This window comes from Oryzias melastigma, linkage group LG16 (genome assembly GCF_002922805.2).
Source record: "Oryzias melastigma strain HK-1 linkage group LG16, ASM292280v2, whole genome shotgun sequence".
Lineage (NCBI taxonomy): Eukaryota > Metazoa > Chordata > Actinopteri > Beloniformes > Adrianichthyidae > Oryzias > Oryzias melastigma.
Genome location: NC_050527.1, coordinates 27,575,252 through 27,589,541, shown reverse-complemented (window position 1 = coordinate 27,589,541; position 14,290 = coordinate 27,575,252). Strand labels below are relative to the sequence as shown.

The 14,290-nt window shown below is 41.8% G+C and overlaps 1 protein-coding gene across 6 annotated transcripts in view; it reads left to right on the top strand.

Moving 5' to 3' along the window:
* Positions 1 to 5,016: 5,016 nt before the first annotated feature.
* Positions 5,017 to 14,290, top strand: part of LOC112136737 (von Willebrand factor D and EGF domains) — a 20,646-nt gene continuing 11,372 nt past the window's right edge. For 4 of the 6 annotated variants that reach the window (XR_002917409.2, XR_002917410.2, XM_024258624.2 and 1 more), the window contains exons 1-12: positions 5,055 to 5,108; positions 6,221 to 6,452; positions 7,928 to 8,157; positions 8,496 to 8,585; positions 8,713 to 8,860; positions 9,848 to 10,062; positions 10,205 to 10,278; positions 10,353 to 10,626; positions 11,607 to 11,803; positions 11,877 to 12,640; positions 12,712 to 12,848; positions 13,791 to 13,946. Coding sequence is in view for 4 of the 6 variants with exons in the window: in XM_024258624.2 (XP_024114392.1) it covers positions 5,103 to 5,108; positions 6,221 to 6,452; positions 7,928 to 8,157; positions 8,496 to 8,585; positions 8,713 to 8,860; positions 9,848 to 10,062; positions 10,205 to 10,278; positions 10,353 to 10,626; positions 11,607 to 11,803; positions 11,877 to 12,640; positions 12,712 to 12,848; positions 13,791 to 13,946 (2,523 nt within the window). In the remaining 2 variants the exon portion in view is untranslated. Of the gene's footprint in view, positions 5,109 to 6,220; positions 6,453 to 7,927; positions 8,158 to 8,495; positions 8,586 to 8,712; positions 8,861 to 9,847; positions 10,063 to 10,204; positions 10,279 to 10,352; positions 10,627 to 11,606; positions 11,804 to 11,876; positions 12,641 to 12,711; positions 12,849 to 13,790; positions 13,947 to 14,290 lie in introns of all 6 variants that reach the window. The other 2 variants (XM_024258623.1, XM_024258622.2) reach the window with 2 other exon arrangements.

Sequence of the window (14,290 nt, the reverse complement as noted above, 5' to 3'; positions counted from 1 at the left end):
ACAAAGGCTCTGCTGTAAATGTAATCTCCCCTGGGATCAATAAAGTTTTCTGATTCTGATATTTGTGTTATGAAAGTCTTTTAATGACGCGAAACTTCCCAGAATGCACCTCAAACCCTGCTCACATTTTTTTTCTGTTGATCTGATGGGAAAACAACAACAAAAATAATCAGAAAAACGATCTGTATTCGATTCAAGTGAACATTAAAAACATTTTAAGAGGTAAAGATCCTTTTGATGGAAGTGGAGGTACAACTTTTGCTCGTTTAACTGCCTCTAAAACATTAAATAAATTGCATAAAGGAGAGACAGTTTAGCGTGAAACAGACTGCAAATACTGATAATGGAGATCGTTCATGTTAGTTCAATGTATTAGTTTTTTAATAAATCGTGAATCTTGTAAAAGTTCTCTCTGCAGCGGATTCATAGATGTTTCATCCTGGATAAACCCCTTTAAAAACTTCACTTTCCCTTCTTTTTTTCTGCTTTTTAAACTGACAAACCTTCTGTTTGGTGAGAATGAACCTGAACTGAACCAAGGAAGTAAAAAAAATCATGTTCAAAAGCACAGAAAACACTTTTGGTTCCTTAAATGAAAATAGAGTTTAGATTTGATGTGTTTCTGTAAACTCCGTCTGAGGACGGAAGTAACGTCTGTTCCATTACTAACTGGTGTTTAGGCCAGCGTAATAACTCAGAACTTTTGACTCTGTGACGGGAACTTCTCTTTTTAGGTGAAAATGATCACTTCTTTAAGGACAACCTGCAGCCAATCAGAATCCAATATTCACCTGGACCTTCAATAAGTCAGTCGGAGCAGCAGAACAACAGAACAAATTCATAAATGATTCATTAAAAAGCTTACTTTACTTAGAATTTTAGAATTTTACTTTCATAGAATTTTTTTCTCGTTCTCATATTTTTTTCTCAGAATTTAAACTTTGCTCTTATTCAGTTTTCATTTTGAGAACATTCTAATAATTTTACTTAATTCTAGTTTTTGTCTTGTAATTTTACAGTTTTAGTCTCTTAAAATTTGGATTTTTATCGCATAACTTCACAGTTTTGTTCTCTTTTTTTAAATTTACTTTTTATTTCAGCCTTGTTTATACAGTTTTCACAAATAAAGGATGTCGAAACATCATAAAAAGATAAAACAAACATAATCAGAACTTTACGGCTTCATTCACATATTTTTTTTCTTATAGTTTAAAAACTTTATTCTCATTCACTTTTTTAAAAACATCTTATTATGTTATTTAATAATCTCTTTTTCTAAAAATTTTGAATTTTTACTTTAATAAAATTTTGACTTTTATTTTAATAACTTTACAGCCATATATCACTTTTTTATTTAAACACTTTATTGTCATTATTTTTTTAAAAAAATCTCATATTTTATTTAATTCTTTTTCTAGTAATTGTAAAATTTTAATCTCATAACGTTTCTCATGAAATGTCTTCATTTTCTTATTATTTCATAACTTTATCTTTGTCAAATTTTGATTGTTTTCTCATAATTTTATTCTTTTTTGTCTTCCTACAATTTGGGAAGAGCTCCAACAAATTTCTTGTTTTCTCTTTGCCTTTTTCTTGTTTCACATTTCTATTTTTCTTGAGTCGTTTAGTGTAATTTCACTGATTTAGGTTTTTATTGATGGAGTTGGATAATAATAGTTGTGGTAACTATTTAAGACATTTTCGTTGAGTATTCAGCTGGAAGCCCAAAGGTGTTAGGGGGCCCAATTAATCGCCCTCATTTGTCCACCTCTGAACCAGAACCAGAACCAGAACCAAAGGGACATTTCTCTTCTTCTGATCAATAAAGTGATCATTTTACTGGATCCTTTGAGTGTTTCAGTGGAAGTAACAGAAAGTTTTTGTTTTCCTCTGAGGTTTTCCTGCAGCAGAGAACAGAAAGCCTTTGGACAGAAGGGGCTGATGGGAGATCTGCTTTACCCAGAAGCCCCCCCAGCTCCCCTGAACAAACAAAACACAGAGACTCACATCTGTTATAACGCTTTGGAGGAGGGGGGGGGGTGACTAATGACACGGCGCTCGCCAAACACAAAGTCAACTTCCTTAATCAGGCGAAGAATCTGAACCCGTCTGTGTTCTGCTGGTATCGGGTCCAGTTTGGGTTTTTATGTTTCCTCCAAAGTAAAAACGATCAGAGTGAAAACTATTGTGAAGTTTCAAAGAAGAAAATGCTTTTCTCTGCTCAGTCAGAACCCAGACTGTGACGTTATGAAGTATTTTAGCCTTAGTAGTTCGCTAGAACATTCATAACTATTGTTTATTCCATTGCAGTGGATGTTTGTGTTCATTTTATTTTGTTTTTAGTGTCTACAGAGACAGTCGTGATGTTGGCTTGGATGAAGCTCTGAGTGTCGACTGATGCTCTGGAGGCTTAAATACTAAAAAAGCTCTTAAAACTGTCAACTATGGATATTTTCTATTGAATACATTTTTTACAGTATTTTCTGTGTTAAATAAGCGTCTTTGAGCCGTGGTCAGACGTGGTCGGACCGCTGGAGGTCCAGGTCACTGCAGGCGGCGCTCCTCCTAACTCCCGGCTGCTGCAGCTGCAGACGCAGGTCAGCTGCTGCAGCTGCTGCAGCGTTCGCAGTCAGAACGAGGTTCTTCCAGCTCCCTCGCGCTCCTGGATTCTGAGAAAGAGCGAGCAGAAACACTGCTGGAAACATGACTCCTGGAGCTCTGTTGAAACTTCTCCATGTTCTGGTTTCTCTTCTTCAGGCCGCAGACGCTCAAACAGGTAAGATCTTTCTGTCAGAACTCCAAACTCCTTAAACTGTCTGGATCTCCTCTGTGTTTGCTGACCACTGATAAACTCCTGCTGATTGTTCCTGCAAAATCTGTAGTTTTCTTCTGTTGAGATTCCTTTCTGCATCGTTTACACCTTCAGTCTGCGGCTGCGGCTGCAGCTGCGGCTGCGTGTCTGAAGGTCCCATAGAGCCTCTCTATGGAGTCAGTAATAAAAACTCATCTCAATACTTTGTTATATAAACCTCGTTGACAATGACAGCAGTCGAACATTTTCTGTAACAAGGTTTTCACAAACTGTTGTTTTGGTCCATTCCTCCATCAGATCTCCTCTAGAGCAGTGATGTTTGTGGGTGAACAAATACTTATTTCTTTAAAAGTAAGACGTGATTTTCTGGATTTTTTCCCCTAATCTTGTCTCTCATAGTTGTGGTATAACTATGATGTCAGTTTGAACACAAACGCTGTAGGGCGGATCAGCTGTGACCTTAAAGGAACCCTACAATGAACATTCTACTTTTGAGGTTTTAGATGCATTTTAGTGTTTAATCCTCACCATAAAGAACCCCAAAGCGGCATTTTGATCCGGTCATGCATCTAAACACCTCCGTCCATCAGCAAAATAAAACGTCTGAAAAAGGGAAGAATCCAGACAAGATTTTGCAGACCGCAGCGCATAGTTCTGTTTACAAATTTTGTTCACGCTGAGGAGGCGGGTTCAAGGATGACGTCGTGAAATGGGCGGGACCGACAAGGAGTGAAAGGCGGAGCCTCAGAGATCGAGTTGTTTTACTTCTCGGTATTAAAACGGTCCACAAAAATGACTCTTATTTTAAATAATTTGTTCTTTAGTGTTCCAAAGGTAACATATGATCATATATATGGACCTAGTTTACTCTGAAAGGCTGAAGACAATCATGGTAGGGCCCCTTTAAGGTCAATTATGTTTTTGGTTGACATGTATTTGTACATAAACTGAGCAAACAACTTCTAAAACATAAAAAAAAAAAAGAATTTGTGTTGTAAGAATCTTTTCATTATTTTTTTTTCTAAAGGAAGCCAACATTCTACTTTGGTTCACATGGAGACAAAGATTCCCAGGAGTCCTTTCCACATGACTAAAACTGACATTTGTAGATTTAAAGTCCAGAAACTTTTAGCTAAAATGGTTTGGGTTTTGTCTCAAGCTTGAAACTGTTTTATTGAGACTCTAGAGCAGAACCTTTCTAAGTCTCTGCTGATGAGACTTCGGTGAGATTTGTCTTCATTTCTGCATCAGAATCGACAGGATTGGGTTTCAAAAACCGTTCTGATGTGATCTCTCCGGTCTGCCTGCAGTGCCCCCCCCTGAGTGCAGCCCGGACGGCCACACCGTCCTGCAGAACCTCAACCGCAGCACGGCCTTCAGCTCCAGCGGCCTGCAGGACCTCATCTGCGACCACAGCCTGACTGCAGGCTGGTACCGGTTCCAGCTCCACGGCAGACCGGCCAGGATGCCCACGCAGTGTGTGCCGGTACGAGTCTGCAAGATGCTGCAGCGTTTTCTGCACAAACAAGACAAACTCCTGAATGAGTCGCTCTGCAAACAGCACGCTGATATCTTCAGGTCAGCTGCATCTGTCCGATGTAGCTTAGAATATACAGAAATATGCAGAATATTCTTCTGATTTTAATTAAACTCCCATCTTTTGTCGTTAAAGTGTCAAAAAGGTTCTAAAGTTTGAACGAGATCAAATGAGATTTAATTTTCTGCAAAAGGTTGTAAATGTTTACAGCAGAATTGATGCAAATCCAGGAGTTTGGATGAAAAAGAGTCCAACATTTGTTCATTGTTATTGCTCATGTGCAGATGAAAGACGTTTGAGTTAGGGCTGGGTATCGGTTATACTTTCCAGAAACGATTCGATTTGATCCAAAGAGCCTGAATTGATTCAATTCAGATTTTTTTCAATTCTTTTCGATTTCAATTCAATTCAGTTTTAAGTTGTTTAGAAATACATTAAAAATCTACTTTTCTACATTTATATTAATCTGATAGTTCACGTATTGTAATTTCTTTAGTGAAATAATTAGATTTTAATATCATTAATTGTTACATGGATTCTCTAGAGGAGAAGTTCTAACAAAAATGTTCATATCATTAACATTGGACACGGTGCTGCTTCTCCTGGAGGATGTTTCAGTTTGGCCACTAGGTGGCGATCGCGCTACAGAAGTACACTTGATTCAAGAAGAAGACAGTATGAGGGAAAAAACGAAGTTTTAGACCACAAATAGTTACTTTAAAGGTATTTCCCTTAAAAGAGTTTGGAAAATTAATGCATGTGAGTAAATAAAGATGTTCATTTAGTCAGAAATGTATTTTTTTTGGTCAACCGAGCGTTAGCATTAGCCGTCCTATTGAAAATTCTATTGAACGTTAGCATCAAGCTAGCTGACTTGAGCTTTATATGCTAAAATGATTTATATTTTTGTGAATCGATTATTGATCTATATCGATTCTAGTTTGAGTGCAACGTTCTGCATAAGAAAATCATTTTTAATTTTTAACAAGAACAAAAAAAAAAAAAAAATACAAATTATCCCACCAAAAAGCTTGGAAGTAAAAAAAGATGTTCAGAGTTTGAAAAAGCAAAAACTGTTAAAAAGAAGATAGCAAAATTACAATTTTATACATTTATTTACACACTAACACGCATATATAACACGCATATATACGTATAACAATCAAAGTATTTTATTAGTTTCCGTCTATTTATTAATTATATATCACCCTTAATGAGGGCTTTTAATTAATGTATGTATTATTTATGTATGGATGAATAAAACCGAAGGAAATCTACAAGATAATCAGTTGATTTTTATACATTCAACTGAGCTGTAAAAGATTTAGAAAACATTTTGATCTAGAAAATGAATGCTACATTTTTTAATGTAACTTTATTTGTCTAATTCACATGAGAATTTATGCTTAAAAAACAGAAAACATTTTGACTTTCTTAACTTTTTATCAAGAATGTTCAAAGATGACAAAAATACAAATACTAAACTTAAACGTTGTCTTAAATGCTTAAAAATAACACACTGGAGGTTAAATCCGCTCAACAAAAAGTAAAACACAAAACATAAAGATTTTTTTTATAAATGTTTATATTTGAAACAAAAGCCTAAATCTACAAAATCAAAAGTAAAAATATATGATGAGCTGAAATGATGAAGAAAATGTGTTTCTTTTTCCTTTAATTTACTAAAATCTAAGTCAGAAGGAGATACTCGAGTTAAAGTTCTGTCTGTTTTGTCCTGTTTAGCTTGTCGTAGCCCAGCTGTAAGTCAGTGGAGCTCATCATTATTAATATAAAATTAACTTTTGAATCTCAGATTTCTTTAGTCAAACTGGAAGCTTTTATTTTGTTGTTTTTTTGTGTTTCCTGAACAGGTGAACCACTGTGGGACTCAGGCTCCGGTGTGGCTCTCTGTGGGTGAGGGGGACTTCCTGCCGGGGCCCCTGGGGGTCCAGCAGCTGACGGCCTGCGCCGCCTGGCGGATCGCCCCCAGCGGCAGCAGAGACTGCTGCATGTTCCGCATCCCGGTCACCGTACGCAACTGTGGGGGTTTCTACGTGTACCTGCTGCGACCCACGCAGGCCTGCATGGGTTACTGTGCCGAGGGTAGGTCCAGACCGGCAGAGAGCTGAGGAAGACATGGGGAAGATTCAATGTGGGACACAGAAAAGCTTCAATCCTGCTTCGAGCTGAAGAGAGAAATCGTAAAAACAAAATTAAAATCAATTTATTAACTGGAAACAGGTTAACAAACAGTCTTTTCAGACTGTAAAACATAACAGGTGTGTTCCTGCTGACTCTAGATTACAGGAAAGGTGGACCTCACACCTCCAGGTCTCACCTGACGGGCTGTGAAGAAGGAACTGCCTCTAAAGTATGGAGGACTAAATGAGGAATTAGAATATACAAATACAGCGTGTATATATGTTAGATTCCAGAAACAACCTTAAAAACTTTAACAAACTCCACAGTTTCATGAGATGGACACCCAGCTTTAACATTCTCTCAGTGGTCCGAGTTAGACCCGCCCACATGATCTTAGTTAGGCCCGCCCACATGATCTTAGTTAGGCCCGCCCACATGATCTTAGTTAGGCCCGCCCACTGAGTTTGACAAATAAATAATGAAATGATGTACCCATACTGGACCATGAAATCAATTATTAAATCATGAAATGAATAAATGTTTTTTCAATTATTTAAAATTCAATTTCAATAATGTATTGACACATTTAATGACACTTTAATTTATTTTAAATAATTCATGACACATTTATTTAATAATTTCGTATTAAATGTATTTATTACAATTTGTCTCTTTGAGCCCACAGTGGGCCATGAAATAATTAAATATATCATCAAATATTTAAATGTGCTTTTTAATGGCTGTTTTAGCATTTCAATGCCATATATATTTGTAAATGTGTTTTTGATATCCAATTTTGATGATTTAATGCAATTTTTAAATAATTAATGAGACATTTATTTAAAAATTTTACATTAAATTTATTTATTTCTATTTGTCTCTTGGAGTGTACACTTACCATGAAATAATTAAATATGTCATGAAATATTTAAAGTACTTTTTAATGGCTTTTGTAATGACATATATATTTAAACATGTATTTATTGTTTTTTCGGAATCGACCAACACAGCTTTTTTCTGGACCAATTCTTCCACCTGTTGGGTTAAGCGGTTCCTAGTTTCGCTTGTCCTGGTTTTCTCGTCTTTGAGAGATTTTTCCAGCTTGATTATTTTGCTGGTGAGGTCAGAAATTTCCATCTGATGCTGACTTTCAGCTTTGTCAAAGGTGGCACTTCTTTCCTCACGATCTTTCTTCATTTGAGCCATTTCCTGTGAATGGTTTTTTTCTCTCCCATTCTTGTCTTTCCTTTTCGAACTGGTCGTGTGCGTTAACGCCAGCTGATGGTCGTCCTTTTGTTTTTTCAATTCCTGCTTCTGCTGTTGGAGATTCTGTTGTGTTTCAACCAACACATCTTTTATCAGGACCTGGAAACAGATGATGGGGGTGGGACTATTAACCACTTAAGGCTCATGAACTTCTGCATCTACCCCCCCAGAGGAACCTCCCCCCCGTCCGTCCGTCCCCGTCATCTCCTCCGAGGCGTCGGGTCACACCGTCCTCCTGAGGTGCAGCTTTGAGGTCCACTCCAACAGATCTATGGGCTTTGTGGTCACCTGGTCCCGCCTCTCACCTGAGGGGAGGAAGGAGGAGCTAAAGCAGGAGACCACCGTCCACACCTCTGCCGTCATTGAGCTGGACGGCTTCAACCTGCGGTTAGGAGACAAGGTACCGACTCGCTTGAGCACCACCGAGTGCAGCTGCTGGCTATGAGTTATTAGACTGAAGTAGTGGTCAGTACTTTTACCGAGTAAATGAAAGTACACTCAAGTTTTTGTGCTCTTTGTTTACAGTTATTTCTGCATTTTTTTTCTTCTACAAGCTGAATAGAAAAACATGCAAAAGCTGAAATAAAGTAAACGTTTTCACTGTCAGATTTAGGATTTTTGTTTTTTCAGTATTTCTACTTGAAATTTACGTGAAGTTTTGATTCAATTGGTTTAAATTTCTCAGAAAATGTGATGTTTGAAAACAAGACAGGATGAAACTGTCTCATTTCTGCTCAGATTTTCTGCTCCAGCTCCAGTTTCTTCCTGGAATCAGCTGATATTCGTGGATCCGCCGTGGAGAGTGCGGAGTTCTTTGCTGGGATCAGGGTAAACCTTATTCACAACCAAAATGTGTTTTTCAAACTAACAGAAAGCCTGCATGAGCCTCATCTTTTCACGCTTGATCTGGAGGGTTTTTCCTAAGTTTTTTTGAATGTGTGGCTGGTTTTTGCAGTTGAAGCCGGCAGTGACGGTCCTGTCTGAGGACGCCGGGCTGCACCAGCTGCTGGTGGAGACCAGCGTTCCCGTCCCGTGTCCGGAGGGCTCCTTCTCCTCCACACAGAGCTGCACTCTGCCTCTGGAGATCAGCACCAACAGTCAGGGTGAGGTCCAGAACTCCATCCACTCGCTCCACCTCGCCTCATCTGTCCCACAATAACAGAAAATCAACATTTCTTCTCTGAAAAGTTAGAAATTACTAAATCATGTCAACGAATGCCGGGAAAGGGAGGAGAAAACTCTATTCTAACCAAATATGTTCCACAAAGACTAAGAGATACTGATAAACGTAGTACTACGATATGTACTAAACATACTCTAACAAAACTTTTCACCTTAGTCGTGAACCCCCAAGTGTTGGAGTTCACACCGGCGGACGAGAGGGTCGTGTCCCTTCGCCTTCGAGGAGGGGGGCAGGTCTCTGACCGTGGTCTTGGCTTACAGGCCAAACGGCAGTTCAGAGTACTCAGTCTTCTTGGTATTTCTTGGAGAGGTACTGGAAAGTGATTGGTAGGATTGGTCTCTCTGATCTGAACCCGAGCAGTGTTTTGCTGTTGGACTTCTGTGCACGTCATAGTTTGTCCATAACAAACACTATGTTCAAACACAAAGGTGTTCATCAGGACCTCCAGGCAGGAGATCGATGATTGACTTTGTAGTCTTTTCAGGCGATCTTCAGCCGTGTGTTTTGGACACTCGGGTCAAGAGAGGGGCAGAGCTGTCCACTGATCATTACCTGGTGATGAGTTGGATTTGCTGATGGGGAAAGAGGCCAGAAAGGCTTGGCAGACCTAAATGTACTGTAAGGGTCTGCTGAGAACGTCTGGATGCCTCCCTGGGGAGGTGATCTGGGCATGTCCCACTGGGCGGAGGCCCGGGGTTGGACCCAGGACATGCTGGAGAGACTATGTCTCTCGGCTGTCCTGGAAACATCTCGGTTTCCCCCCAGAGGAGCTGGAAGAAGAGGCCAGTGGTCAGACTGCTGCCCCCACGACCTGGTCCTGGATGAGCAGAAGAGAGGATGAATGGATGGTTCTACCCACACTGGTTCCTGGTTACTGAAGCCAGTCTCCTCATGCTTTCTGTTCCAGATGAGGAGGTGTTGGGCCCGGACCTGTCCCTGTCATCCTGTGTGCTGGTTCTGTCCCAGACTCCATGTACGGATGGGCTGTGCGGCAGCGGGCTGACCCACTTCAGCGCCATCACAGACTTTGTCAAAGACGACAACAGAACAACCCAAATCTCCATTAAACCCATAATTTCCCAGAACTTCCTGTGGAACGGATACTCACCAGAACCTGTGCAGGTAGAACCACCAACCCACAGGAGGTCTCATGGTGGCGCTGTATCCTCGACTGTTGGATATGTGCTGTAAATCACTCAGAAGAACTCTCTGAAAGGATTCCAGTTGTGTCTGCTCAGGAAACATAACTGGACTTTGTCTTCAGGTTCTGGTTCGGGACGTTCCTTCAGCTTATTGCTACGCCTTCACTGATCCACACATGATCACATTTGATGGCAGGTACTTCAGCTGCCGTTTGAAGTCAGATTTCTTTGGCTGGACTGGTTGGAATTCGTTCCTGTTTTTTCTTTCAGGTACTACGAGAACTACCAGATAGGAACCTTTGTTCTCTACAAGAGCAGCTTCTGGCCGTTGGAGGTCCACGTCCGCCAGTGGGAGTGCGGCAGCTTGGTGCATGCGGCGTCCTGCATCTGCGGCGTGGTGGCGAGGGACGGCGGTGATGCGGTGGCCTTGGACATGTGCAACGGAGTGATGGGTGAGACCCAACCTCAGCTGAGGGTGAAGAGCAGAGACCCGAGCAGAAACAGCATCCGGATCTCGGAGTCCTACCAAGGACGCAAAGTCACGGTGAGTCCCACCGCCATGGAGAGACCAAGACGCCATTCCCCACGTGTGGGAATGAGCTGCAGGTTCTCGACCAGCAGGATGGAATAATCAGACGCTCTATAACCCTTAACATTCATGTGTTTCAACCACCATAACTCTTCAACCGTTTGCACTAATGAATCCATCAGATTCTGAAACATAAACAAAGAAACACTTTAGAGTAGCTAAGTTAAACTATAGCCTCATTTCCACTGAGCTGTCCGGTACGGTCCAGTTCAATCCGGTTTGATCTGGAATTGTGAGCATTTCCATTTCCATTCAACAGTTCCTGTACCTCTTGAGGGCCCACTTCTGTTGTAGGTCCATAGAAAAATAGAACAGGACGATTGGGGCGGAGCCACTGTAGCCACCCACTGGTTGGCAGAAAGTGATGACGACATTAGAAGGGGTCAATATAGCGCTAAGCTAGCAATTCCATTTTCTTCTTTACGGCTAAATTCTTCTTAGCTGCCCGCAATCTTCTTTCAAACATTATTATTTTTAAAACTGTTGTCTTTTAATTAAAAAAGAAACAATTACAAAACCAGCCAAATAGGTTAACTTGTTAATAATATTGTTAATGGATTCACTTTATTCAGATTATTTTTTAAGATCATTTAATGTCTGACACTAAAAGAATCTCATTTTATTCTCCATTTTTTAAATCCTTTTAGCTGTTAGCTTTGCAGGATTATTTTGCAGCCTTCAGTCATGTTTCCCTTTTTTATTTCTCTCATTTAAAACTTTGTTTTGAAGTTTTGCTTCTTTAAAGTCTCATTTTTAGCAATTTTCATATTTCTTTTGTTGAAAAGTTAAATATATTTTAGGGACTTTAGCATTTTAGCTGATTTCCACCTTCTTTCAGTAGCAGAGACACTACTGCGGGACGCAGAACTTCTTTCTGTCTGTTTTGACATCAAAGCGACGAACTCGTTGGAGCTCTGAGGGTTTTTTGTTCACAGATGACGTTCCCGTCCGGAGCGTTTGTCCGTGCAGACGTCTCAGGCTGGGGCATGAGTCTGACCCTGAGGGCCCCCGGCTCAGACCGGACTCACACTGAGGGGCTGTGTGGGACCTTCGACGGAGACCCAGACAATGATTTCCACTCAGCAGGGGGCGCCACACTGGAGAATCTGCAGGCTTTCATCTCAGAGTGGAGGTCAGGTTTGATAAAACGAAGGATCTCCGCTGCGATTCCGTTTCTCAAACCCTTTTCTGTACGTTTCCCTCAGACTTCCCCCCGGCAGCAGCCTGTTTGACCTCCTGCCGTCCCCCCGGAGCTCAGCAGAGGTCCACAGACGGTGTATCTGCCAGCAAACGGCGTCCTTCTGCTCCCGCCACGCCAATGTCCGTTTCTCTGGGGTGATTCCCGCTCTGGATGTCACAGCCAAACACGAGCGACGGAATGAGACGCAGCAGCTCCGTCCAGGTCGCCTCGCCCAAAGGTCACAGAGCAAAGGCTCTCCGTTCAGAAACTCCAGAAAACGGGTTCCAGCCTCCACGCAACGCCGAGGAGGCAGGACTCGTCGCCGTGTCCCCAACTCCCCACGCCAGCATCAGCGTCACAGCTCCACCTACTTCTTCCCGGAGGACCACGAGCCAGCAGCACAGCCAGAGACGGCGCCCGCGTGGCCCACTCCCTCGGGCCTGACGCAGCAGCGTGCCGAGGCTCAGTGCCGCCACGCCGTGACCGAGTCCGACCCGGCCAGCAGCTGCAGGCGCCTGCTGGGGGAGCAGACGCTCCGCCGGGCCGTGGCCATGTGCGTCTCTGACCTGCAGCTGAAAGACGACAAGTCGTGGCTGAGGGCGACGATTCCGCTGCTGGAGAACGAGTGTGAGCGGAGGCTGGCGGAGGAGGCGGGGCATCAGGAGGAGCACCAGGAGGCGGCGGATGCCCTCAGGTGTCCAGACCGGTGCAGCGGGAACGGCCAGTGCTCAGAGACGGGCTGCGTGTGCTTCCCGGGGTTTGGGACGTTTGACTGCAGCGCCCCCTCTGGTAGGAGAAGGAACAGCACAGACTGCAGGCGAGCAGAGCGACTCCTCTGAACCTGTTCTCCTCCTCTGAAGACCAGATCCCAGAGGTCCTGCAGCTGGAGAACCAGGGTCTCTTCGACGTCCGACAGAGAAACTGCTCCTCCGTCCGGGTCAACGGTCGGGCCTTCCAGGATTCAAGTCACCTCAAGTGTGAGTTTGTTCAAGAAAAGGTACTTTGGTTTCATTGAAGGTCTTTTTTTCTTTGATTGATCCTACAGTTCCTCCTCTGAGCGTATGAGACAGTAGATCATGGTTAGAGACCCAAATGTGTTATTTTAACACATTATTCTGGCATTTTTCTGAGAGGAAAATTATGATTTAAACTGAATTTATGAGTATTTTTATATGTAAATCGTGAATCAGAAATAGACCAAAAATGCAGTTTGCAAAAAATCATATTTGTGACGTAGAAAATACTCAGGGTGGGGCTACAAACTCTCAGCTCCGCCCCATTCTGATTCATCCACCTGCAGACAAATAGATCCACGAACGTCTTAGTTTTTCTCGTCTGAACTGGAATCTGCTGGATAGCTCTGATATTATTCACCATTTTTGTTGCACTGCTATTTTATCGGTAGAGAGTGTAAAGAGAGTGCTTAGTTATGGGTGACGGGAAGAGGATGCGGGGTTGTACTACAGCCGCTCTGCAGAAACTATGTCCTAGAAAGGGAAACAGGTCGTTGGAAGTTGTCTTAAAACGATATAATAATATATAAAAGAGCACTGGGAACACTTAAAAAGATGATTAGAGTGGGATTTTATATATTTAGTGCCAAGTTTTTCAAAATAAAAGGCTTAATTGCAGGTTTAGCATCTTTAGGCCACAAGATGCAAAAACGAAGCATTTTTACTGAAACAAACTTGATTAAATGTTACAAAACTGTAATTAAATCTGTGAGATTCTGGCTTTTAAAATTAAACTAATGAGCTGAAACTCATAAATGTGAGAGAGAACGTTTTAAAGGTTCAGAAAATCTGGATCCTGTGAGCAAACATCTTAAACCTTCGTGATTCTTCATGGTTCATCTCTTCACCGCTGCTTTAATTTTTCTGAGTTTCTCTCCATTTAACCACCTTCATCCCTCCCTTTATGTCTGTTGTTTCCCATAAAGTTTAGGGATGGAGAATGGCTCCAGGGCGCGGCTCGCTTTGTCTCCTCCTCCTTTCTCAATGAGACAGCTCTGGAGTGCCTGCTCCCCCTGGAGGCCGGCCACGGCGCTGCAGGTGTGGAAGCTGGAAAGGGATCGCTGGCCCGCTGGCAGATCAGAGTGAGTGGTGTTTGTCGTTTCCATCAGTGCTCTCCGCTCAGCGTCCTCATTCCTCCTCCTCGTGTGATTGCTTAGTCAGCATTCACACTATAGTGATTCTCCTGCTCCTTTCCGTACGTTTTTCTGTACATAAAAACGTACAATTTCAATGATTTCAGCTCGTTCAGGACATTACTGCTTGTATTTTTGGTATTCATTAACTTTGTAGTTTTTGAAATATTGAGCAAAATATGTAAATAAATGAGAAAGTATTCAAATTTCTAAATTTTAGGTAGATTAGCAGCAAACCTTTAAATACAGTCAATTGCATCAATATTTTCAGCAAAAAGCTTCAGCATCTTCAG